Source organism: Manis pentadactyla, chromosome 2 (assembly GCF_030020395.1).
Source record: "Manis pentadactyla isolate mManPen7 chromosome 2, mManPen7.hap1, whole genome shotgun sequence".
Classification (NCBI taxonomy): domain Eukaryota; kingdom Metazoa; phylum Chordata; class Mammalia; order Pholidota; family Manidae; genus Manis; species Manis pentadactyla.
Genome location: NC_080020.1, coordinates 83,883,626 through 83,908,101, shown reverse-complemented (window position 1 = coordinate 83,908,101; position 24,476 = coordinate 83,883,626). Strand labels below are relative to the sequence as shown.

General features: G+C 36.1%; 1 protein-coding gene across 2 annotated transcripts in view; it reads right to left on the bottom strand.

The window, feature by feature from the left end:
- The window catches only part of CERT1 (ceramide transporter 1), a 110,403-nt gene that overhangs the window by 20,411 nt on the left and 65,516 nt on the right, over positions 1-24,476 (bottom strand). Inside the window, exons 7-11 of one of the 2 annotated variants that reach the window (XM_036886104.2) lie at positions 22,927-23,084; positions 19,125-19,217; positions 4,031-4,114; positions 1,562-1,654; positions 982-1,059 (exon numbers count right to left, since the gene is read on the bottom strand). In XM_036886104.2, the coding sequence (XP_036741999.1) occupies positions 982-1,059; positions 1,562-1,654; positions 4,031-4,114; positions 19,125-19,217; positions 22,927-23,084 (506 nt within the window). The remainder of the gene's footprint in view (positions 1-981; positions 1,060-1,561; positions 1,655-4,030; positions 4,115-19,124; positions 19,218-22,926; positions 23,085-24,476) is intronic. The other variant, XM_036886105.2, reaches the window with a different exon arrangement.

The window sequence follows — 24,476 nt, the reverse complement described above, 5'->3', positions numbered from 1 at the left end:
AATGATGTAGATAATTTTGATTAGCAAAAAGAAATTATGCTATTATAATGCTAACAGAAACTCACACTTACTGGGCACTTCCTGTATGTCCAGATAATAGTCATAGCTAAATCACAGAAGTGAAGCATGGAAGAGTTAGAAAAGTTGCCCAAGATAATACAGCTAATCAGGATTTAAACTCAGGTCATTCTGATAAAAGACTCAGTTTCTTAACATACATGATGTGATCCAATAATCACCATAAAGATACAAAGTTGAATGCCAAAGATATAAAGATTAAAAAGCTTTTTAAAATTAATGCTAACACTAAAAATTATTCCTCCAATAATACTTTGATTTTTTTTATGAGAACAGAGACTGTAAGAATTGAGCTGCTAATCCCTAAACCTTACTGATGCTGAGTAACTTAAAACCAATTTCCATAGATTTAGCATATGAACAGGAATATTAAGTTATAATATCCAAGGGTAATTTGCATAAGGAAAATACAATCTATTCAGTGTTTAATATTATAATGGTAATGAGACAAATATTATTTAAAAAATTATTTCCCTGTCAAATATAACTGAGACATTTTAAATTAGATTAAAAGTGAGACTGCTAAAACCTGCTTTTATGTGGTAATGTAACTTCGTAGACCATGCCCATCCAAGTTTCTGAATCCTGTCTAAAGAAACAGATTTTATGTGATATTTAAATACCGGGTACCTCTACTCGTTTCAACTGAATTTGCGATCTTGTGGGAGTACCTCTTACATGGCAAAATTCCAAGCTATCCACAGTAGAGGATACAAAGGGCACATGCAAGCCTGACAGAGGAATTATTTAGTAGATAAGGAAGGCCTTTTTCAATGCTTATTGTTACTAATTAAAATTCAAAACCAAAACAAGTGGCCTAATCAAACAATTTCTAGGAACAAGAAAGCAGGCTGAAACATAGCACAGAAAGACTCAAGTCCACTCTATACATTCATACAGTACCTGGGAGCTGAATCTGTGAACATCATCAGAGGCACTGACTAGATCAATGGAAGACATGGAGGAAGAGCGACTATAGGGCTACCAGAGACAGACAAAGAAAAAACCAAGTAATCAGAACAAAGGCACAACAGAGCATTCAGTACCAACTTCCAAACACAAGATAAAGAAAGAGAACAAAGCACCATATGAAACAAGCTCAGCAGCAAGTGCTGACTTCATGCACCTATTATCAGTTTTGCTACAAAAATTCTAAAAAGAATGCAATGCTTCCAATAATACAAAATAATACCAGTTAACCTCAAAGAAAAAAGAGATTTAATATAACTTGCTATGCTTCTGGTTAACTATTTTGGACTAGCCATTCCCTATCCACCCCCATTTCCCTTTCCCCTTAAATAAAAAAGAATATTCTATTCAGAAGATTTCTACCTGTTTTTGAAGGTGTAGATGGAAGAAACGTATAGTACCAAAGAATCTCATTACTTAAATTCAAGAAAAGGGAGAAAACTTATACAAGATAGTTCCATCAACAGTGAAGAACAATACAACATATACTTTGAGCAAACTGACATTAGCTTACCGTTTGGACAAATCTGTGAGTCCCCACAGAAGAAAAGGCATCTCCAGATGGCATAGATGCAGGCCACTGTAACCTGACCTTTTCACTCTGTGACTAAGAAAACATGATGTTAAGATGGGATAGTTTTAAAGTGTATTTTACAGCGTTTAAGAATGGATAATTCAACCTGAACACTTTAGTACTTATAAATATTGAATTATGAAAATACTCTACAGATAGGAGCCTTGCCAAATCCTCACACTTCATGTATGTCAATTCAGTCTCTTCTTTCAGATGCCATAGATGTTACCTAGATTACATAGACCAAGCATTAGTTCTTTGATTTTGCTCCTGGTCAGGGTCTCCAAAGCCAGCAGGACATCATTTACCATGAATCTGCATTAACACTGCTGCTGAAGTTAATTTTCTTATATCCAAACTCTGGGCAAATTATTTCAATCATTCTACCCCATCAGGGTCCTGTGGGGCTGTATCATTTGGACCAATATGATAATTTGCTTCAGTTATGTTCTAAAGAGCATATCATGTATATTTCTGTCTCCTTTCCGTGACGGTATTGTGTCTTCAACCCATCACCTCACTTCTGTTAAGCTGCCACTTAACCTCCTTCTACCTCCTCAGTTTACCTAGTTTCTTCTCATTTATTCAATAAATATTTGCTGAATATAATGTACCAGAAACTCTGCTATGTTATATGTGTGCTCATCTTCTAAGTATGCAGAAGACAAATGGTATTTTCAACCTTATCTGATTACAACTGCTAAGATCTCATTTCTCACTCACCATGTTATTGTACATATCTTCCCCCCTATGTTGGCAAATATGTAAAACACCGTAAATTTAAAAATGTGTCACTGAAGAAATCCTATATACTGGCTGTGTTGTTGAGAGCCCTGTGCTGTATCTACTGTGTACAATAAGGGAAATGCTTGAAGATCTGAAACTGATTTAACAGATTACTGGAGCTTATTAACCCTACAGCATTACCACCCTGTAATTATCTTTGTCATATCAATGTGCTTGGCTATTAGGCAAGGAAAATTATGGTCTGTTTAATGACTTGTTTTGTAGGTTATCTACGAGAATGACAAGAATGGACTGAAATTAAATGAGTTCATAGCCCCATGAATAGTTTTTTTCTCTAAAGCTTACAGAAGTTCTACCGAACCTCTTAAACTATAACTCAACCACGGTATTGATATTCAGTAGAGTAACATTTTAGAGCAGAAGGAATAATTTGAATCATCATCTCCCATAGATAGAAAATCAAGGTCCAGAGAATTTAAGCGGTAAGTTTATAGCTACACAGTCAGTGGCAAAACTAAAGAATGAAAATGAAGTTGCCTTGACCTCAAACAGTTCACTACTCCTCCCCAAACAGCACAACTTATATTAAAAAAATACAGTGAAGGAAAAAAGAAACCCTAAAAAACCAACACCATGATGCTACTTCAGACACCCAAAAGCAGAGCTCCCATAGGAACCAGAAGTTCCCATTCTTACTGAGGGCTGCATAGCATCTTTTGGGTATACAAAAAAAGGCAGTAACCTTTGTAAATTAATATGACATGAACTTTTTTATCACTGATTTAGGAAAAAATAAATAAATAAACATGAAAAGCAAACAGTCACTATTACAAGTGATTTTCCCTTGGGTAGACAGACCAGTAAATGGGCATAATGGCCATGACTTGCCTTAGACAGAGAATAAACAAGCTAACTTTTCTATGCAAGTTAATTTGTGGTATTAAAGCTAATACACATATGACTTATTTGCAAGATATTTAAAGTCCTGGGGAGAGTAACTAAAATTCATCCTGAAGTATCATCTAGAGGTAATATATGGTAACTGCATTGTTGCAGAATTAAAGGTGGTAAAGGATCAAATTAATCTTGATGCCAGAGTTAAAGTATATAAGAAATATTTTCCTTCAGTTTCCACAGAAGAAGCTGGGTATAATTGCTGTGAATTTAATGATGATAAAACACTCATCAAAGTTAAAAAAGTGAGGAAGCAACTGAATGTGAAGGTACTGAAGCAATAAGGGAGTTAATAAAAATTAAATAGCACTAAAGTAGAAGGAAAAATAACTTCTTGGTCATTTTCCTTTTGAATTCATATGGTATTACTGATGAAGAGAAATAGGCACAGAGACAGTTTCACTCAGATTAAATATATGACTGATACTAATAGAATGAAAATAAAGTTGGATACTTCAAGTGGAATAAGGAAAATATTTCCATTTAATTTCATGTCAATTAAGCATGCTTCCTTTAAACAATCTCTGGCCTTCTTTCTATTGCTTGGAAATTGATCAACAAAGGAACTAACTTATACTACGTTTCTGACTCAATGTAGACACAGTTCATTTTCTAGGTTATTAGGTTCACAATTTTCAAATTCTATTTATATGAAATAGCATATTATCAAGGAAAGCCTAATGTTTGAATTTTTAATAACAGATATACCTGTTCTATTTTATCTTGTCTGTCAAGAGCAGCTTCAACAGCATCAAAGAACTCTTCTTCATTAATCAGACTGTTTGGGCCTTCCTAGTTAAACACACAGGGGAAAAAAAAGCAGTTGATTAAAGAAAATAAAGAATACTCATAATCCTGGCATTAACTCAAGGAAAAAATTGAAAAGTGACTGAACAAACATTTATGAACCAGTTAGCACACTAGGTATGTTATCACAAAAATAAGTAACATATGCTTTGTACAAAATTGTTAGAATTAATTCACTCACTACACTTAATGTATATTGATGACTACTACTGTGTTAAGGAGACAGTCTAGAGCAGGGTTGGTGAACTATGCCCATGAGTTAAATCTAGTCCACTGTCTATTTCTGTAAGGCCTTTGAGCTAAGAATTTCATTTTAATATGGTTGGGGAAAAGAAAGAAAGAATAACATTTCATGATGTGGGAATTATATGAAATTAAAGTTTTGTTGGAATACAATCATGCTCTTTCATTTATGTATTATCTATGCCTCTTTTCAGGCTACACTGGCAGAGTTGAGTAGCTCAACTTGCAACTTGAGTACTTGGTAAGAGAAACCATATAAAATTGCAGAAAAGTTAAACATAAAGTTACAGAAGATCTATAGCCAATGCCAAGTACAGGTAAGAGTTTTCCGGGGATCTTCCTAAGCAAAGACAATTATTTCATGGGGAAAGAAAAGTTCAGCTGATACTTGAAAGCCTGGTTAGTTGGTAAAGCACCTAGGAATTCTCAAACACCTAGGGAATTGCCTGGGGAACTTGTTAAAAAATTAAAATTCTCAGGCCCCCTTAAAAAGAAATTACTTTTTAGTGGGTATTGGTAGGAATATGCAAGTTTAGTGAAGTCCTGCATGAGATTCTCATGCAAGTGGAGCTTCAGCTTTACCAGACGATAAAAGTATAAAGGACAATAGCAAAATGAATACAAGCAAGGTATGCTCCCGCTGTGATGAAACACATGAGTGCACTTTAAGTGGGACAATAGCTTCATAATATGGTAAAAGTGGAGGCAGAGAGGTAGGCTGGGTTTAAGGTTCTCTAAATTTTTAAATATACCCAATAAGACACATGAATAATGATTTCTGGTCTGGAATATTCCCAATTAGATTGGTAATCCCAATTCATTAATACTCCATTAAAAAGTATCTAGCAACATCACTATCCCTGACACAATGTAGGATATAAGGCTCAGGTCATATTGGCACAGGTATATGAGAAATCTTGATTTAATGCAATAGTTTTTTAGAGTTATGAGGAGTCCCTCACAATCCACTTAAAAAATATTTTTATTCAACTACAACACACAGAACAGTGCATGTATCAATGAATTATCATTAAGTGAATGTAACTTTATCTAATGGCAGGTAGATCATAAAAAAGAATAGTAACACTCCAGAGGTCTCTCTCCTGCAAAATACCTTTATAAAATTAAAACATTTCAAAGACACTCAAATGAGAGTATCGCTTTGATCTCAGCTGATAGAGAGAAATGCAAAAATATCCCAAATCTACTATGAATCAAACATACTCAATGCTTTTAAAAACGCTATTGATCATAACCTATCTACATTTTTAAAAACCATAATACTTGTTCAATCTATGATATCATGTCAGAGTCTCAGGAGTCTACTAAATGGGTTTTAGCATTAAAAAATTCTACTTTGACAAATGAAACAGGTACATTTTTCCTATGATGGCCACTTTGAGGGGGAACTAAAGTAATTGGAAAAAAGAGCCCTTTATTAAAAAACAACTTAAAAAAACTTTTTAGTGGAGCCAAGATGGTGGCGTCAGTAGAGCAGCGGAAATCTCCTCCCAAAACCACATATATTTATGAAAATATAACAAAGACAACTCTTCCTAGAATAAAGACCAGAGGACACAGGATAACATCCAGACCACATCCGCACCTGAGAGAAGCCAGCGCCTCGCGAAGGGGGTAAGATACAAGCCCCGGCCCAGCGGGAGCCGAGCGCCCCTCCCCCCAGCTCCTGGTGGGAGAAGAGTAGGCAGAGCAGGAGGGAGACGGAGCCCAGGGCTGCCGAGCACCCAGCCCCAGCCATCCAGACCAGAGCGCAGACACAGTGCGTGCACGGGGCCCTGGGTACTAGGGAAACAGGGCAGCAAGAACAGTGAGCGGGCACCGGAGGCCTGGCACCGGAGAACATAAGAAAAGCCAGCGGCAATTTTTTTTTTTCTGTTTCGTTTTGGCGAGCGCTTTTTGGAAGTCTTAAAGGGATAGGTAACCCAATACTAGGGAAACTGGGCAGCAAGACCGGTGAGTAGATGCCTGAGGCTGGCGACGGAGAATAAAGGAAAACAAGCGACATTCATTCATTCATTTATTCATTTATTCATTTATTCATTCATTCATTCATTCATTCATTCATTTATCTAATTTTATTTATTTATTTATTTATTTATTTATTTATTTATTTATTTATTTATTTATTTGGTGGTCATTTTGTTTTGGCGGATGCTTTTTGGAAGTCTTAAAGGGACAGGGCGGGACACTTAATCCAGAGATAGGGAATCCGGGGATCTGTGGGCACTCTAACCCCCTGGGCACCAGGGAGCAGGGAGGCCCCTCACGGAGATAAAGAGAATCCCGGCCGCTCCCCCTCCAACGCAACTCCACCACTTTGGAGCAGCTGCCCGAGCCAGGCAACGCCCACAGCAACAGCGGAGATAAACTCCATAGCAGCCAGGCAGGAAGCAGAAACCCTGTCTGCATGCAGCTGTGCAGCACAAGCCACTAGAGGTCGCTGTTCTCCCAGGAGAGGAGGGCCACAAACCAACAAGAAGGGAAGTTCTTCCAGCCATCACTCGTCCCAGCTCTGCAAACTATTCCTATCACCATGAAAAGGCAAAGCTACAGGCAGACAAAGACCACAGAGAACACCAGAGAAAGAGACAGACCTAACCAGTCTTCCTGACAAAGAATTCAAAATAAAAATCATGAACTTGCTGACAGAGATGCAGAGAAATACTCAAGAGAAATGGGATGAAGTCCGGAGGGAGATCACAGATGCCAGAAAGGAGATTACAGAAATGAAACAAACTCTGGAAGGGTTTATAAGCAGAATGGATAGGATGCAAGAGGCGATTGATGGAATTGAAACCAGACAACAGGAATGCATAGAAGCTGATATAGAGAGAGATAAAAGGATCTACAGGAATGAAACAATATTAGGAGAACTGTGTGACCAATCCAGAAGGAATAATATCTGTATTATAGGGGTAACAGAAGAAGAAGACAGAGGAAAAGGGATGGAAAGTATACTGGAAGAAATAATTGCTGAAAACTTCCCCAAACTGGGGGAGGAAATAATCGAACAGACCACGGAAATACACAGAACCCCCAACAGAAAGGATCCAAGGAAGACAACACCAAGACACATAATAACTAAAATGGCAAAGATCAAGGACCAGGAAAGAGTTTTAAAGGTAGCTAGAGAGAAAAAGGTGAACTATAAAGGAAAACCCATCAGGCTAACGTTAGACTTCTCAACAGAAACCCTACAGGCTAGAAGAGAATGGCATGATATATTTAATGCAATGAAACAGAAGGGCCTTGAATCAAGGACACTGTATCCAGCAGAACTATCATTTAAATATGATGGTGGGATTAAACAATTCCCAGACAAACAAAAGCTGAGGGAATTTGCTTACCACAAACCACCTCTACAGGACATCTTACAGGGACTGCTCTAGATGGGAGCACTCCTAGAAAGAGCACAGCACAAAACACCCAACATATGAAGAATGGAGGAGGAGGAATAAGAAGGGAGAGAAGAAAAGAATCTCCAGACAGTGTATATAACAGCTCAATAAGCGAGTTAAGTTAGGCAGTAAGATACTAAAGAGGCTAACCTTGAAACTTTGGTAACCAAGAATTTAAAGCCTGCAATGGCAAAAAGTACATATCTTTCAATAGTCACCGTAAATGTTAATGGACTGAATGCACCAATCAAAAGACACAGAGTAATAGAATGGATAAAAAAGCAAGACCTATCTTTATGCTGCTTACAAGAAACTCACCTCAAACCCAAAGACATGCACAGACTAAAAGTCAAGGGATGGAAAAACATATTTCAGACAAACAACAGCGAGAAGAAAGCAGGGGTTGGAGTACTAATTTCAGACAAAATAGACTTCAAAACAAAGAAAGTAACAAGAGATAAAGAAGGACACTACATAATGATAAAGGGCTCAGTCAAACAAGAGGATATAACCATTCTAAATATATATATGCACCCAACACAGGTGCACCAGCATATGTGAAACAAATACTAACAGAACTAAAGGGGGAAATAGACTGCAATGCATTCATTCTAGGAGACTTCAACACACCACTCACCCCAAAAGACAGATCCACCGGGCAGAAAATAAGTAAGGACACGGAAGCACTGAACAACACAGTAGAGCAGATGGACCTAATAGACATCTACAGAACTCTACATCCAAAAGCAACGGGATACACATTCTTCTCAAGTGCACATGGAACATTCTCCAGAATAGACCACATACTAGGCCACAAAAAGAGCCTCAGGAAATTCCAAAAGATTGAAATCCTACCAACCAACTTTTCAGACCACAAAGGCATAAAACTAGAAATAAACTAGGGGAGCCAACATGGCGGCGTGAGTAGGACAGTGGGAATCTCCTCCCAAAAACATATATACTTTTGACAGGGACTGCTCTAGATGGGAGCACTCCTAAAAAGAGCACACAACAAAACACCCAACATATGAAGAAGGGAGGAGGAGGAATAAGAAGGGAGAGAAATAAAGAATCATCAGATTGTGTTTATAATAGCTCAACAAGCGAGTTAAGTTAGACAGTAAGACAGTAAAGAAGCTAACCCTAAACCTTTGGTAACCACAGACTTAAAGCCTGCAATGGCAATAAATTCATACCTTTCAATAATCACCCTAAATGTAAATGGACTGAATGCACCAATCAAAAGACACAGAGTAATAGAATGGATAAAAAAGCAAGATCCATCCATATGCTGCTTACAAGAGACTCACCTCAAACCCAAAGACGCGCACAGACTTAAAGTCAAGGGATGGAAAAAGATATTTCAAGCAAACAACAGAGAGAAGAAAGCAGGTGTTGCAATTCTGGTATCAGACAAAACAGACTTCAAAATAAAGAAAGTAACAAAAGACAAAGAAGGACATTACATAATGATAAAGGGCTCAGTCCATCAAGAGGATATAACCATTATAAATATATATGCACCCAATACAGGAGCACCAACATATGTGAAACAAATATTAACAGAACTAAAGGAGGAAATAGAATGCAATGCATTCATTCTAGGAGACTTCAACACACCACTCACTCCAAAGGACAGATCCACCAGACAGAAAATAAGTAAGGACACAGAGGCACTGAACAACACACTAGAACAGATGGACCTAATAGACATCTACAGAACTCTACATCCAAAAGCAACAGGATACACGTTCTTCTCAAGTGCACATGGAACATTCTCCAGAATAGACCACATACTAGGCCACAAAAAGAGCCTCAGTAAATTCCAAAAGATTGAAATCCTACCAACCAACTTTTCAGACCACAAAGGCATTAAACTAGAAATAAACTGTTCAAAGAAAGCAAAAAGGCTCACAAACACATGGAGGCTAAACAACACGCTCCTAAATAATCAATGGATCAATGAACAAATCAAAATGGAGATCCAGCAATATATGGAAACAAATGACAACAACAACACTAAGCCCCAACTTCTGTGGGACGCAGCAAAAGCAGTCTTAAGAGGAAAGTATATAGCACTCCAAGCATATTTAAAAAAGGAAGAGCAATCCCAAATGAACGGTCTAATATCACAACTATCAAAATTGGAAAAAGAAGAACAAATGAGGCCTAAGGTCAGCAGAAGGAGGGACATAATAAAGATCAGAGAAGAAATAAATAAAATTGAGAAGAATAAAACAATAGCAAAAATCAATGAAACCAAGAGCTGGTTCTTCGAGAAAATAAACAAAATAGATAAGCCTCTAGCCAGACTTATTAAGAGGAAAAGAGAGTCAACACAAATCAACAGTATCAGAAATGAGAAAGGAAAAATCACGACGGACCCCACAGAAATACAAAGAATTATTAGAGACTACTATGAAAACCTATATGCTAACAAGCTGGGAAACCTAGGAGAAATGGACAACTTCCTAGAAAAATACAACCTTCCAAGACTGACCCAAAAAGAAACAGAAAATCTAAACAGACCAATTACCAGCAACGAAATTGAAGCGGTAATCAAAAAACTACCAAAGAACAAAACCCCCGGGCCAGATGGATTTACCTCGGAATTTTATCAGACATACAGGGAAGACATAATACCCATTCTCCTTAAAGTTTTCCAAGAAATAGAAGAGGAGGGGACACTCCCAAACTCATTCTATGAAGCTAACATCACCCTAATACCAAAACCAGGCAAAGACACCACCAAAAAAGAAAACTACAGACCAATATCCCTGATGAACGTAGACGCAAAAATACTCAACAAAATTTAGGAAACCGAATTCAAAAATACATCAAAACCATCGTACACCATGACCAAGTGGGATTCATCCCAGGGATGCAAGGATGGCACAACATTCGAAAGTCCATCAATATCATCCACCACATCAACAAAAAGAAAGACAAAAACCACATGATCATCTCCATAGATGCTGAAAAAGCATTTGACAAAGTTCAACATCCATTCATGTTAAAAACTCTCAGCAAAATGGGAATAGAGGGCAAGTACCTCAACATAATAAAGGCCATCTATGAAAAACCCACAGCCAACATTATATTGAATAGCGAGAAGCTGAAAGCATTTCGGCTGAGATCGGGAACTAGACAGGGATGCCCACTCTCCCCACTGTTATTTAACATTGTACTAGAGGTCCTAGCCACGGCAATCAGACAAAACAAAAAAATACAAGGAATCCAGATTGGCAAAGAAGAAGTCAAACTGTCACTATTTGCAGATGACATGATACTGTACATAAAAAACCCTAAAGACTCCACACCAGAACTACTAGAACTGATATCGGAATACAGCAAAGTTGCAGGATACAAAATCAACACACAGAAATCTGTGGCTTTCCTATATACCAACAATGAACCAACAGAAAGAGAAATCAGGAAAACAACTCCATTCACAATTGCATCAAAAAAAATAAAATACCTAGGAATAAACCTAACCAAAGAAGTGAAAGACTTATATTCTGAAAACTACAAGTCACTCTTAAAAGAAATTAAAGGGGACACTAACAGATGGAAACGCATCCCATGCTCATGGCTAGGAAGAATTAATATCGTCAAAATGGCCATCCTGCCCAAAGCAATATACAGATTTGATGCAATCCCTATGAAACTACCAGCAACATTCTTCAATGAACTGGAACAAATAATTCAAAAATTCATATGGAACCACCAAAGACCCCGAATAGCCAAAGCAATCCTGAGAAAGAAGAATAAAGTAGGGGGGATCTCACTCCCCAACTTCAAGCTCTACTATAAAGCCATAGTAATCAAGACAATTTGGTACTGGCACAAGAACAGAGCCACAGACCAATGGAACAGACTAGACAATCCAGACATTAACTCAGACGTATATGGTCAATTAATATTTGATAAAGGAGCCATGGACATACAATGGCGAAATGACAGTCTCTTCAACAGATGGTGCTGGCAAAACTGGACAGCTACATGTAGGAGAATGAAACTGGACCATCATCTAACCCCATATACAAAAGTAAACTCAAAATGAATCAAAGACCTGAATGTAAGTCATGAAACCATTAAACTCTTGGAAGAAAACATAGGCACAAACCTCTTAGACATAAACATGAGTGACCTCTTCTTGAACATATCTCCCCGGGCAAGGAAAACAACAGCAAAAATGAACAAGTGGGACTATATTAAGCTGAAAAGCTTCTGTACAGCAAAAGACACCATCAATAGAACAAAAAGAAACCCTACAGTATGGGAGAATATCTTTGAAAATGACACATCCGATAAAGGCTTGACGTCCAGAATATATAAAGAGCTCACACGCCTCAACAAACAAAAAACAAATAACCCAATTAAAAAATGGGCAAAGGAACTGAACAGACGGTTCTCCAAAAAAGAAATACAGATGGCCAACAGACACATGAAAAGATGCTCCACATCACTAATTATCAGAGAAATGCAAATTAAAACTACAATGAGGTATCACCTCACACCAGTAAGGATGGCTGCCATCCAAAAGACAAACAACAACAAATGTTGGCGAGGCTGTGGAGAAAGGGGAACCCTCCTACACTGCTGGTGGGAATGTAAACTTGTTCAACCATTGTGGAAAGCAGTATGGAGGTACATCAAAATGCTCAAAACAGACTTACCATTTGACCCAGGAATTGCACTCCTAGGAATTTACCCTAAGAATGCAGCAATCAAGTATGAGAAAGATCAGTGCACCCCTTTGTTTATCGCAGCACTATTTACAATAGCCAAGAATTGGAAGCAACCTAAATGTCCATCGATAGATGAATGGATAAAGAAGATGTGGTACATATACACAATGGAATACTACTCAGCCATAAGAAAAGGGCAAATCCAACCATTTGCAGCAACATGGATGGAGCTGGAGGGTATTTTGCTCAGTGAAACAAGCCAAGCAGAGAAAGAGAAATACCAAATGATTTCACTCATCTGTGGAGTATAAGAACAAAGGAAAAACTGAAGGAACAAAACAGCAGCAGAATCACAGAACTCAAGAATGGACTAACAGGTACCAAAGGGAAAGGGACTGGGGAGGATGGGTGGGTAGGGAGGGATAAGGGGGGGAGAAGTAGGGGGGTATTAAGATTAGCATCCATAGCGGGGTGGGAGAAAGGGGAGGGCTGTACAACACAGAGAAGACAAGTAGTGATTCTACAACAGGTTGCTACGCTGATGGACAGTGACTGTAAAGGAGTATATAGGGGGGACCTGGTATAGGGGAGAGCCTAGTAAACAAAGTATTCGTCATGTAAGTGTAGATTAATGATTAAAAAAAAAAATGCAGTTCCTATGTGGTGACCTCTAATGAGTTCTACACAATGATATAAAGGACATATAAAAGTGTAGGCAAAGGGTCTGTTTGTGTTTATACAGAGGATCAAAGCCTAATTTGGCTACCCCGAAAATGAACTAAGAAACGATATGAAAGAGAACTTCCAACATCAGCACTCTCGGGAAGACTCATGCCAGAAGATGATCATCAAAAAACCCCAACAAAGATCCACGCACTGCTACAGCTGTAGATGCACTCATCCCACCAGTTCCTGGACTTGCCATGGGAATGAAGAAGGAGATATCTAAGCTGGCCTGTGCATACAGTAAAACAACAAATTTGACTGGATCTATACTGTTGGAACTCAACCAAGAATCAGGAGAAGTGCAAATTGTAGCGCTCCAAAATCTTACAACTACAGACTATTTACTGTTAAAAGAACATATGGGATGTGAACAGTCCCCAGGAATGGGTTGTTTTAATTTGTCTGATTTCTCTCAGACTGTTCAAGTTCAGTTGGACAATATCCACCATATCGTAGATAAGTTTTCACAAATGTCTAAGGTGCCTAACTGGTTCTCTTGGTTTCACTGGAGATGGCTAGTAATTATAGGTATGCATTGGTTATGTAACTATACTCCTATTATGTTAATGTGTGTGTGCAATTTAATTAGTAGTTTAAAACCTATACATGCTGAAGTTACTCTACAAGAAGATATGTCAAAGAAATAATCAATCTTCCCATGTTTTCTTCTGCCTGCTACTTCTATAGCTTTTCTTCTTCCTTCCTAATTACAACCCTTAAATAGAATTCATGCTGGGCATAGAAGCCACAGGGCATAAATATGCAAAGAAGTAAAAAGCTAACCTTTTCAAACAATAAGGCTTCTCTCTCACTTACCAACTTTACATTTCCCTGTATGGCTCCAGAAGATGACTGGTTATCCAGAGACGGGTAAGATTCCTCAAGGGAGGAACAAACTAAGAGAGGCACAGTTGCAGGGGGGCCATCAGGTGAGAAACTGGGGATCAACAGAGGTGAGGCTTAGAACCTCACCCCCCCGTTCTGAGAGAAATCTTCTGCATCCGTGGATGTTTTATTGCCCTTGTCTAGCTTGGATTAACACATAGTCTACAGGCACACACCTGATCATCTACATCTGCTCTCTTACAACACTAAACTATGTTTTCTACCTTTATCTTGTATCTACCTACCACTTCAGCATTTTATTAAAAATAATAGTAATAAAGAGAGAAATGTGGTATCCACATATAAATCAAGTATAAAAATCAAATGAGTATTCATATTTGAACTGAGTGTTTATAGTTCATAATGCATGAGCAAAACCGAAGGTTTCTGTGATGACTGCCCTTGTAGTGTTCAACATGTAACTTATTCACTATGTAAGAATCTGTTCTCCATGTAAGAACTTGTTCGTTATGCTTCAGAAGATTGGAGACTGACGAAACTTAGGCTTGGGGTGGATTAATGATTATGCATTGAGCACTGACTCCCCTATACAGAATTTTATTGTTGTTAACAACCATTTGATCAATAAATATGAGAGATGCCCTCACAACAACAACAACAACAACAACAACAAAAAAGTACACACTTCCAATTGTAAAATAATAAGTAACCGGGATGTAATGTATAGCAGAAAGAATATAGTCAAAATATTGTAACAACTTGGTATGGTGATAGCTGGTACCTAGAATTATCATGTATATAAATGTTGAATCACTGTGTTGTACACCTGAAACTAATGTAATACTGTGTGTCAACTACCCTTCAATAAAAAATATTTATCTAAAAAAAAAACAAAAACAAAAAAAAAACTTCTTGTATTATGTAATCTAGTTTTTTAAAACCCAGATGATGGCTCATTATATAATTTTAACATATACTAGAAGGAAAGAAACGGCAGCTTAATTTAAAAATACTACAGCTCATTCAGCAAAGTTGCAGGATACAAAAATAATACACAGAAATTTGTTGCATTCCTATACACTACCGATGAACTAGCAGGAAGAGAAATCAGTAAAACACTTCCAGTCACAAATGCATCTAAAAGAATAAAATACCTAGGAATAAACCTAATGCAGGAAGTGAAAGACTTATATCCTGAAAATGACAAGACACTCATGAGAGAAATTAAAGAAGAAACCGATAAACGGAAATACATCCCGTGCTCATGGATAGGAAGAATTAATATTGTCAAAATGGCCATCCTAATGGGGGAAATCTAGTAACAATGCTGCCCATGTGATTTTATATTAATGATACCAAAAAAAAATGGCCATCCTGCCTAAAGCAATCTACAGATTCAATGCAATCCCTATCAAAAAACCAATAGCATTCTTCAGTGAACTAGAACAAGTAGTTCTAAAATTCACATGGAACCACAAAAGACTCCCAATAGCCAAAGCAATCCTGAGAAGGAAGAATAAAGCAAGGGAGATTATGCTCCCCGACCTCAAGTTCTACTTCAAAGACACAGTAATCAAGACAATTTGGTACTGGCACCAGAACAGACCCATAGACAATGGAACAGACTAGAGAGCCCAGATATAAACCCAAGTATATATGGTTACTTAATATACGATAAAGGAACCATGGACATACAATGGGGATATGTCACACAACAACTGGTGTTGACAAAACTGGACAGCTACATGCAAGAGAATGAAACTGGATTATTGTCTAACCCCATACACAAAAGTAAACTCAAAATGGATCAAAGACCTGAGTATAAGTCTTGAACCCATAAAAGTCTTAAAAGATAACATAGGCAAAAATCTCTTGAATATAAGCATGAGCAACTTATTTCTGAACTCATCTCTTCGGGAAAGGGAAACAAAAGCAAAAATGAACAAATGGGACTACATCAAACCAAAAAAGCTTCTGTACAGCAAAGGACACCATCAGCAGAACAAAAGGGCATTCTAGAGTAAGGGAAAATATATTTATAAACGACATATCCAACAAGGGGTTAACATCCAGAATATATAAAGAACTCACATGTCTCAACAACCAAAAAGCAAATAATCCAATTAAAAAATGGGTGGAGGATATGAACAGACAATTCTCCAAAGAAGAAATTCAGATGGCCAACAGACACATAAAAAGATGCTCCACATCACTAATTATCAGGGAAATGCAAATTAAAACCACAATGAGATATCACCTCACACCAGTAAGGATGGCCAGCATCAAAAAGACTAAGAACAACAAATGCTGGTGAGGATGCGGAGAAAGGGGAACCCTCCTACACTGCTGGTGGGAATGTAAGCTAGTTCAACCATTGTGGAAAGCAATTTGGAGGTTCCTCAAAAAACTAAAAAAAAAGAAATACCATTTGACCTGGGACTTCCACTCCTAGGAATTTACCCAAACAATACAATTCTCAGATTCAAAAAGATATATGCACCCCTATGTTTATCGCAGGACTATTTACAATAGCCAAGATATGGAAGCAACCTAAGTGTCCATGAGTAGATGAATGAATAAAGAAGAGGTGGTACATATACATAATGGAATAGTAGGCAGCCATAATAAAGAAACAAATCCTACCATTTGCAACAACATGGATGGAGCTAGAGGGTATTATGCTCAGTGAAATAAGTCAGGCAGAGAAAGACAAGTACCAAATGATTTCACTCATTTGTGGAGCCTAACAATGAAGCATAACTGAAGGAATAGAACAGAAGCAGACTCACAGACTCCAAGAAGGGACTAGTGGTTACCAAAGGGGAGAGGTGCAGGAGCGTGGGTGGGGAGGGAGGGAAAACGGATTCAGGGGTATTATGATTGGCACATGGTGTTAGGGGGGATCATGGGGAAGACATTGTAGCACAGAGAAGGCAAATAGTGACTCTGTGGCATCTTACTACACTGATCGACAGTGACTGCAATGGGGTATGGGGGGGGGCCTCGATAATATGGGTGAATGTAGTAACCACATTGTTTTTCATGTGAAACCTTCATAAGAGTGTATATCAATCATACCTTAACAAAAAAAATTGTATAAAAAATACTACAGCTCAAGGATTACATTATGGATTTCCACAGTTGGAAATCAATTCCAACATAAAAAATATTTAGCCACCAGCAGCCCTTTTTTATCATTAATCAATTCCAATGTGAAAAGTAGTCAATGGAGCTCTTTTTATAACTCTCCAGAATAAAAAAGGGCATGAATTTACTCTTATATTTTCTTAAATGTAATCTAACTATCACTATTTTTACCACTCTACTTCTACCTCAATGATTCTGCTTGAGACTCTATTTTTAAAATGTTTATTTCAGGAACATCAACAATGATAATGACAATTACCAGATATATTACTTATACTTCTTTTTTTTTTAAAGAAAAAAGAATAAACTTTTTTCTAAAGAAGTATAATGGAAAACAAAGCTTATAAAATTTTAATATACGTGAGTGTGTATGGAGAGGGAATACAGGCAAAACAATCTGGTTTCAGACATGTTCAAACATAAAGGCAGGGCAATTAGAACAGTTCATATGTGCTACTGAAGCAGGCAGAGACTGAAGAGGGATGAACTCCATTTGGGAATCAGCCTCCCTCTTGGGACATGTACCTAACTTGAAAACATATTCTTAGAATAGCCCCTGATCACAACAATCTTTCAGTTAACTTGACCTGTGATGATTTATAATTAACATTCTTTTTTCTAAACCCCTCTGTTCTAGGGCATCAAAAGACACTTTTTGACTTACAAACTGTGAGATTACAAACTGTTGTCTGTTAACCATCAAAGTAGTGCCCCACCTGGGAAATACTGGTGTGAAAATATCAAGAAAGAACAATCCCTGTCATACCTTGGTTCCCTGAACCTTCAACGACTGCCTTTATAAATAAGCCCCAAAAGACCCCTTTCTGGTGGGCCTGACTTCTCTCTTTCCTGCAGCTCCCTTGTATACAAGCTATGTCTAATAAACTCTGCCTGCTTGCTTTCTTTCAAGTTCAGTTCATTTCTGTAACAATGAGTCTCAAGAACCTGGTCTTGTGTTGGGGGGGTTTGGTAACAACAGATGTTATGTAGCCCAAGAGTGAAGGGAAAGCACCTACAACAGAACTGATGAGGAAGAGCTGAGGGGCTGGCATAATTTAGGTCAGCAACTGGGACCCCAAAGTAGGTTTTAGTTGTTGACTGGAGGAGAGAGAAAGTTCCTTACAAGGCAACTTGCTTCTGTTTGCTGAGTGACATGGAGTAAACCTGCCTGGATAGGATGCTTGATTTGTAGAGGCGACCAAGGCGAGGCAAGCTGGTAAGGCAGATAGGCTAAGGCTCTTGTATACAAACTCTCTCTAATAAACTCTGCCTGCTTGCTTGCTTTCAAGTTCAGTGTTCATTTCTATAACAGAAACTCAAGAACCTGGACTTAGGGGTCTGGTAACACTATGGATATAGAGACTTCACAGTACATAGCAAACTAAAATCTTTGCACAGTACCCAGGTTTTTACTCCTTAATAAAAGATTGCTTTTATTAAAAAATTTTTTGATAACATTAAAAATTACTATCCTCACAGGGGACATAAAAACTGGTTCAATAAAGTGGATGGGCCTAATAAGAAGCCTTGTAAAGTCTATATTAAACTTTTTTAGACAATTAAGAGTAAGGCTAGCATTTATGTATTATGAAATATACATTTAATTAAAACAAATATTGAAGAACAAATGATGTATTTAGAATGTTTAAAGGTGACAAAAGCATTATTTAAAAATTAATCATTTATGGTAGGGTGATAGCTGGAACCTAGAATTATGTATATAAATGTTTTATCACTGTGTTGTACACTTGAAACTAATGTAATGTAATACTGTGCGTCAACTACCCTTCAATAAAAAATAATTATTAAAAAAAAAAAATTCAAATAAATATAAGACCATAAAGCAAAAAAAAAAAAAAAATTAATCATTTAGTGGTGGGTATGGCTTATGTGTTTCTCTAAGATCAAAAAATGACTTCATACCTCATAATCTGGTCCTCCAAAGTGGGATTTTTTCTTAAGTTCTGTCATAGCATTCTTGTATGCTTCCTCTACTCTTCTCTTCTTCTCAGTTTCCTATTTTAAAAATGCAAAAAAAAAATAAACCATATGGAGATTTTTTCTGCATTTCACTGAAATTTTATTAATTTGGCAAAAAAAAAAACACCTCCGCTCATATGAAAAATGAGCATTATTCTTCCTAAGAAAATACTTTTCTCTGGGCTATTACACACAAGCCACCATTTAAATCACCACTAAGATCACCTTAAAAGCAGGTTATGTATTTAGATGGATTAAGTAACTACCAGTGACAATACTTAAAAAAAAAAAAGAGATAAATCAGCAGCAGAGAAATGCCTATAATATAGTCATGTGTTTGTTTTCCCCCAGTAAGAGCTATATTTATTTTGTAATGAAGAAAAAAAGCAAGTAATGGATGACAGGAAGAAACAACATAATAGGTAGACTAAATGAATGCTAAAATATATTCTAAGAAAAATAAATTTCTGTACTTTCCCAGAGCTGATTAAAACTATTTTAGAGCCAAAAAGAGTTTGGATTCTTACCATAACCCTCTCCATTTATAGACTGGGTTTATAGCTCCAAGAGGTTAAAAGACCCAAGGCCAACGCTTAGAATAAGGTTGGCCCCGGCACTAGTCTCCAACTTTACTCTACAACAGTGAGCTGCACTGAATCAGATCTGATACTGAAGTCCAACAAGCTTGTGAAGTACCTAAACCTTTATTCCCACACCTCAAATACTTAAGGGCTACATTAAAGACCATAACAAACTCAAAGCTAACTACTTTCAAATACCCTAATTGAATTGAAGTTAGTGCAAATCAATGAATTAGCTCATTAGACTGAAAGATTAACTAATTTTTGTATACTCAAGAGAAAATGGGACTACAGACCCACTGAAGTTAAAAAAAATAAAACAAAAGACCCACAAAAACTGATAGTACTAGGTGTAGTCAAGGGTGAACAGCAACTGGAATTCTCATCTATTGCTGATGGGAGTATAAACTGATATAACCACTTTATAAAACTATTTTCCAATATCCACTAAAGCTAAGCATATACCACATAAACCAACAATTTTCTACTCCTAGGAAAATGCCCAAAAGTACATACGTCCAGCAGAAGATATGTACAAGAATGCTCACAACAGCTTTATTCACAATAGCCAAAACATAAAAATGTCTATGAACAGGAAAAATGGTTAAGCAAACTGAAGTTACACAATGAAAATTCACCATTCAAAGAATTATACAATGATAAAAAAAGAATAAATATTGCTAAATATAACAACATGAATCAATCTCAGAGCCAATGTTAAGGGGGGAAAAAGGCCAGACACAAGAGTGTATATTGTATGATTCATTTACATGATGTTTCTAGAACAGACAAAACTAATCTATGATGATATAAGTTAGAAACTGTGGTTATTTCTTGAGGTGGTGGTATGGTATGGACTAGAAAGGGGCATGAAGGAACCTTCTGGGATGCTCTAAAGTTCTGTATCTTGATCTGAATGGTGGTTACAGGGGTGCATATAAATGTACAAAATCATTATGCACTATGCTTAAGATTGGTGCATTTCACTGCATTTATTTTCTACCTTAATTAAAAAGAACATTAAAAAGATGGGAAAATGAAAAATCATGTGAAATTACACATATGCAAGTCTATTAATGTAAGCAAACATCTTCAAAGAGTATATTATTATTAGCATTGTTAATATCAAATTTTTTCATCTAGAATTTTTGAGGTGACTGGTTAACAAATGTACTTTCTTCTGTAGCATGAGAGATTATAATTATAGGTAACCAAGAAAAACCATCATCACTGAAGAATATTAATTTTCTACTACTTAACTGAAAGAACAATGTAACTGACATTAGAAATCTACATAAAAGTATATTCTATTAAATAGCTGTTATTATATAATCTATCACCTATTTATTGCTCTCATTAGATATTTAGCTCGAGGGACTATTTCCTATTCATTACTGTTTCCCCATTTCTAGCTTAGAGCATAGCACACAGTAAGTTTGCAAATACTTCTTGAATAACAAAAACTTCAATTAAACCATAGTAAGGTATAACTGTACTTTCCTTCCAAATTATTTGAATTACCGAAAAGATTATTAACTGCTGCATGGAGAAGCAACAAAAGTATTTTTTCACAGATCTTTCTGCTTGCTCTACTTACTGCTACCCAATAAAGAAAGAGAATGGATAAGATTAACAACAATGAAGACAATGAAAAGTCCACTTCTCTCTTCAGCATGGTAAGAAGCTTTACTGCTGAGAAGATGGAGAAGTCATGCTTATTTATTTATTTATTTATTTATTTATTTACTATTATTTTTTTGCCATGTTTTCTTTTTAATGAGTATTTTTTAAGGCAGTATGGTTAGAGTATACGATTGAAGATGACAACCCCTTAGTGAAGGATAAATAGACTAAAGACAGGAGACCTTAAAAGAAAGTTGCCAAAAAGTTTTAAATGAGCTAGTCTGGACAAGTTGAATGATTCTCTTGAATCATTAGTCTAATGCATTTAGGGGTTCTCCTGTTTACTCAGTATATAATTTTTCGTGAACACAAGGAATCTTCTAAAAATTCAATTCAATCTACATTGGTATAAAGTGAAATCTTTAAAGATATAATAGCCTGACACCAGAATAATAATGAAATGTCAATCCTAATAATAATGAAGATGCCTTAAATAAGCATTTTCAATGCTGGTTTTTAAAGATTACATATTGCCAGTCAGTATGTTGCCACAAGTCAACATACTTGTTGCTTGCACTTGAGAATTCTGAACAATTCTTTTCTTCTAAACACGGGGACTTTCTCAAACACACTGCTATTCCAAATCCTGCGGCCATTCTGCCATTACATCAGCAATAACACTTCTTTTCTTAGTGTCCTGTTCAAATTGATAAGACCTTCAAATACTGCAAGCAACATGACTTACTGATAAGTGATAAGATTCTGATGATGATTGGCCTAGTGTCCAGAACTGAAATACGGAATACAGTAAAATTCTTCTAATTGCTACGTAACACCTCTGGACAAGTCTCTGGGCCTCAGTTCCTTCTATAAAATGATAGCATTAGACTAGAACTAAATTTTCTAAGGTGTGTTTCTGTTCTAACATTTTACTATTTTACTGACACTGAATTATAAACAGAAGTTTTCCTGCTAAGCAAACTCACTGAGCCATATTTCACATTAGAAGCTACACACTTATACTACAATATTATTATCAGAGCTGCAGTTTAGACCAAGGTGGGAAAAGGTGAACATAGATACATATTCAATGAAGAAGATAATGTATATTAAATAGCATCAAAATGAACTTGGAAATATACATGACTATGAATGCAATTAAGCTAATATTTAACTTTATAAAGTAGTGTTTAAGTTATTTCATATAAATGCAGTTTCATGTATTACACAACAAAGCTGGGTAATGTTAATGGCTCATCACTTCTATTCTAAAGCACTATTATCACCATTACACAAATTTTTATATTAAAATCCTATCAAGAATGCATATTGTACAGTAACCAAATACATAATTGGTGAATGTCATTAGGAGCATGAGTTTAAGATACAAAGTTTCAGAGGAGGAGCACCACATGCTACTTCTACCAATCTCAATAGACTTTTCCCTAAGAAGTTAGTTTGGTTTAAACGTTCAGTCAATACGTAAAAGTTAAATAAAATCTGATTATTTTGTTTTTAAAAGTAAGAAAAACTACTCTTACCTTATCCAATCTCTTTTGCCAGCTATCCTCACGTTTTACCATTAGTTCAATACAATGAGAAAGTGTAGCAAGGATTCCAGCAGTAGTTGCTTTAAAAGTTATCGCCTCCCCTTTAAAGTCTATACCATTAATTCCTTTTGGTGTCACATGTGGAAATACTAAAAAAGAAATTTATTAACTGAAAATCTTTCTATGAAGAAACAATTTTTCATCACACTTAAAATTAGAAAATGTTACTCATAGAAAACTAGCAATTCAGAGCAGGCTTTTGGATTTTAATTTCCCTCTCATTACTCTATGAGCAAATAAATTTGTAGCAGCATATGTACTTTCAAGTCATTTTTTCTAGATCCTATTTCCTGAAATCTATTTGCTATATATTGCATCCAATTAATAGAGTGATAAGAAAAATAATACTTTAATAATAACACTCTGATAGCTTAGAGTAGGATCTAATTATAGCAACAAGTACCTTACATTTTGAGAAACCTAGAATTTAAAAAACATTTGAATATAAAGTATAGAATTGAATAATATAAAAATTTTAAACAAAAATCTGAATTTAAGTCTGGGATCAATGCACACACTAAAAGATACTTATGTTTACATTTTATAATTTTAATTCAGAGTCAGACTTTGAATTAAATAAAAAATCTTAAAACTCAGAAGATGCAAATAAGACAACATATCTTATACCACTAGCTAATTAGAAACCATTTCAATAGAACTCCTATAAATGATATACTACTTCCAACTTTAAAAATGCCTATGTAGACATGACAACAAAGGTACAATCCATTAAAGTACAGACTGTACTTCATCAAAATAAAAATTTTGTAGGTATTGTTAAAAGAATGATAAGGTTTGTTAGAAGAATAAAAGTTTCACTTATATAGGATGAATGTCTAGAGATCTACATATAGCATGATGATTACAGTTAATAATACGGCATTGAATTTGGGAAATTTGCTAAGACAGATTTCAGGTGCTCCTTTCATGAAAAAAAGATAACTATGTGAAGAGAGATGTTAATTAGCTTGACTGCAGTAATCATTCACTATGTACACCAAATCATCATGATGTACACCTTAAATATATATAATTTCTAGTTAAAATAATTTTTTTAAAAGAAAATGAAGAGACAAGTACTGGGAAAAATTCTGCAGAGCATGTATCTGATAAAGGATTTGTATCCTTTATCAATAAATGTATATATTATCTTAATATAGAATACTGACATATTCTGTACTATAATATGAAATATGGAGTCATCTCAAAACTCAACAATAATATATATAACCCAATTTTTAAAAATTGGACAAAAGATTTGAGTGCACGTTTCACAAGAGAAGAGATAGCGATGGCAAATAAGCACATGAAAAGATGCTCAATACCATTAGTTACTAGGGAAATGAAAATTAAAATCACAACAAGATATTATCACACACCTACTGGAAGATTAAAATTTATAAGACTGACCATGCCAAGTGTTGGTGGAGGTTTGGAGGAACTAGCACTCTCATATACAGCTGCTAAAACAGAATTTGGCA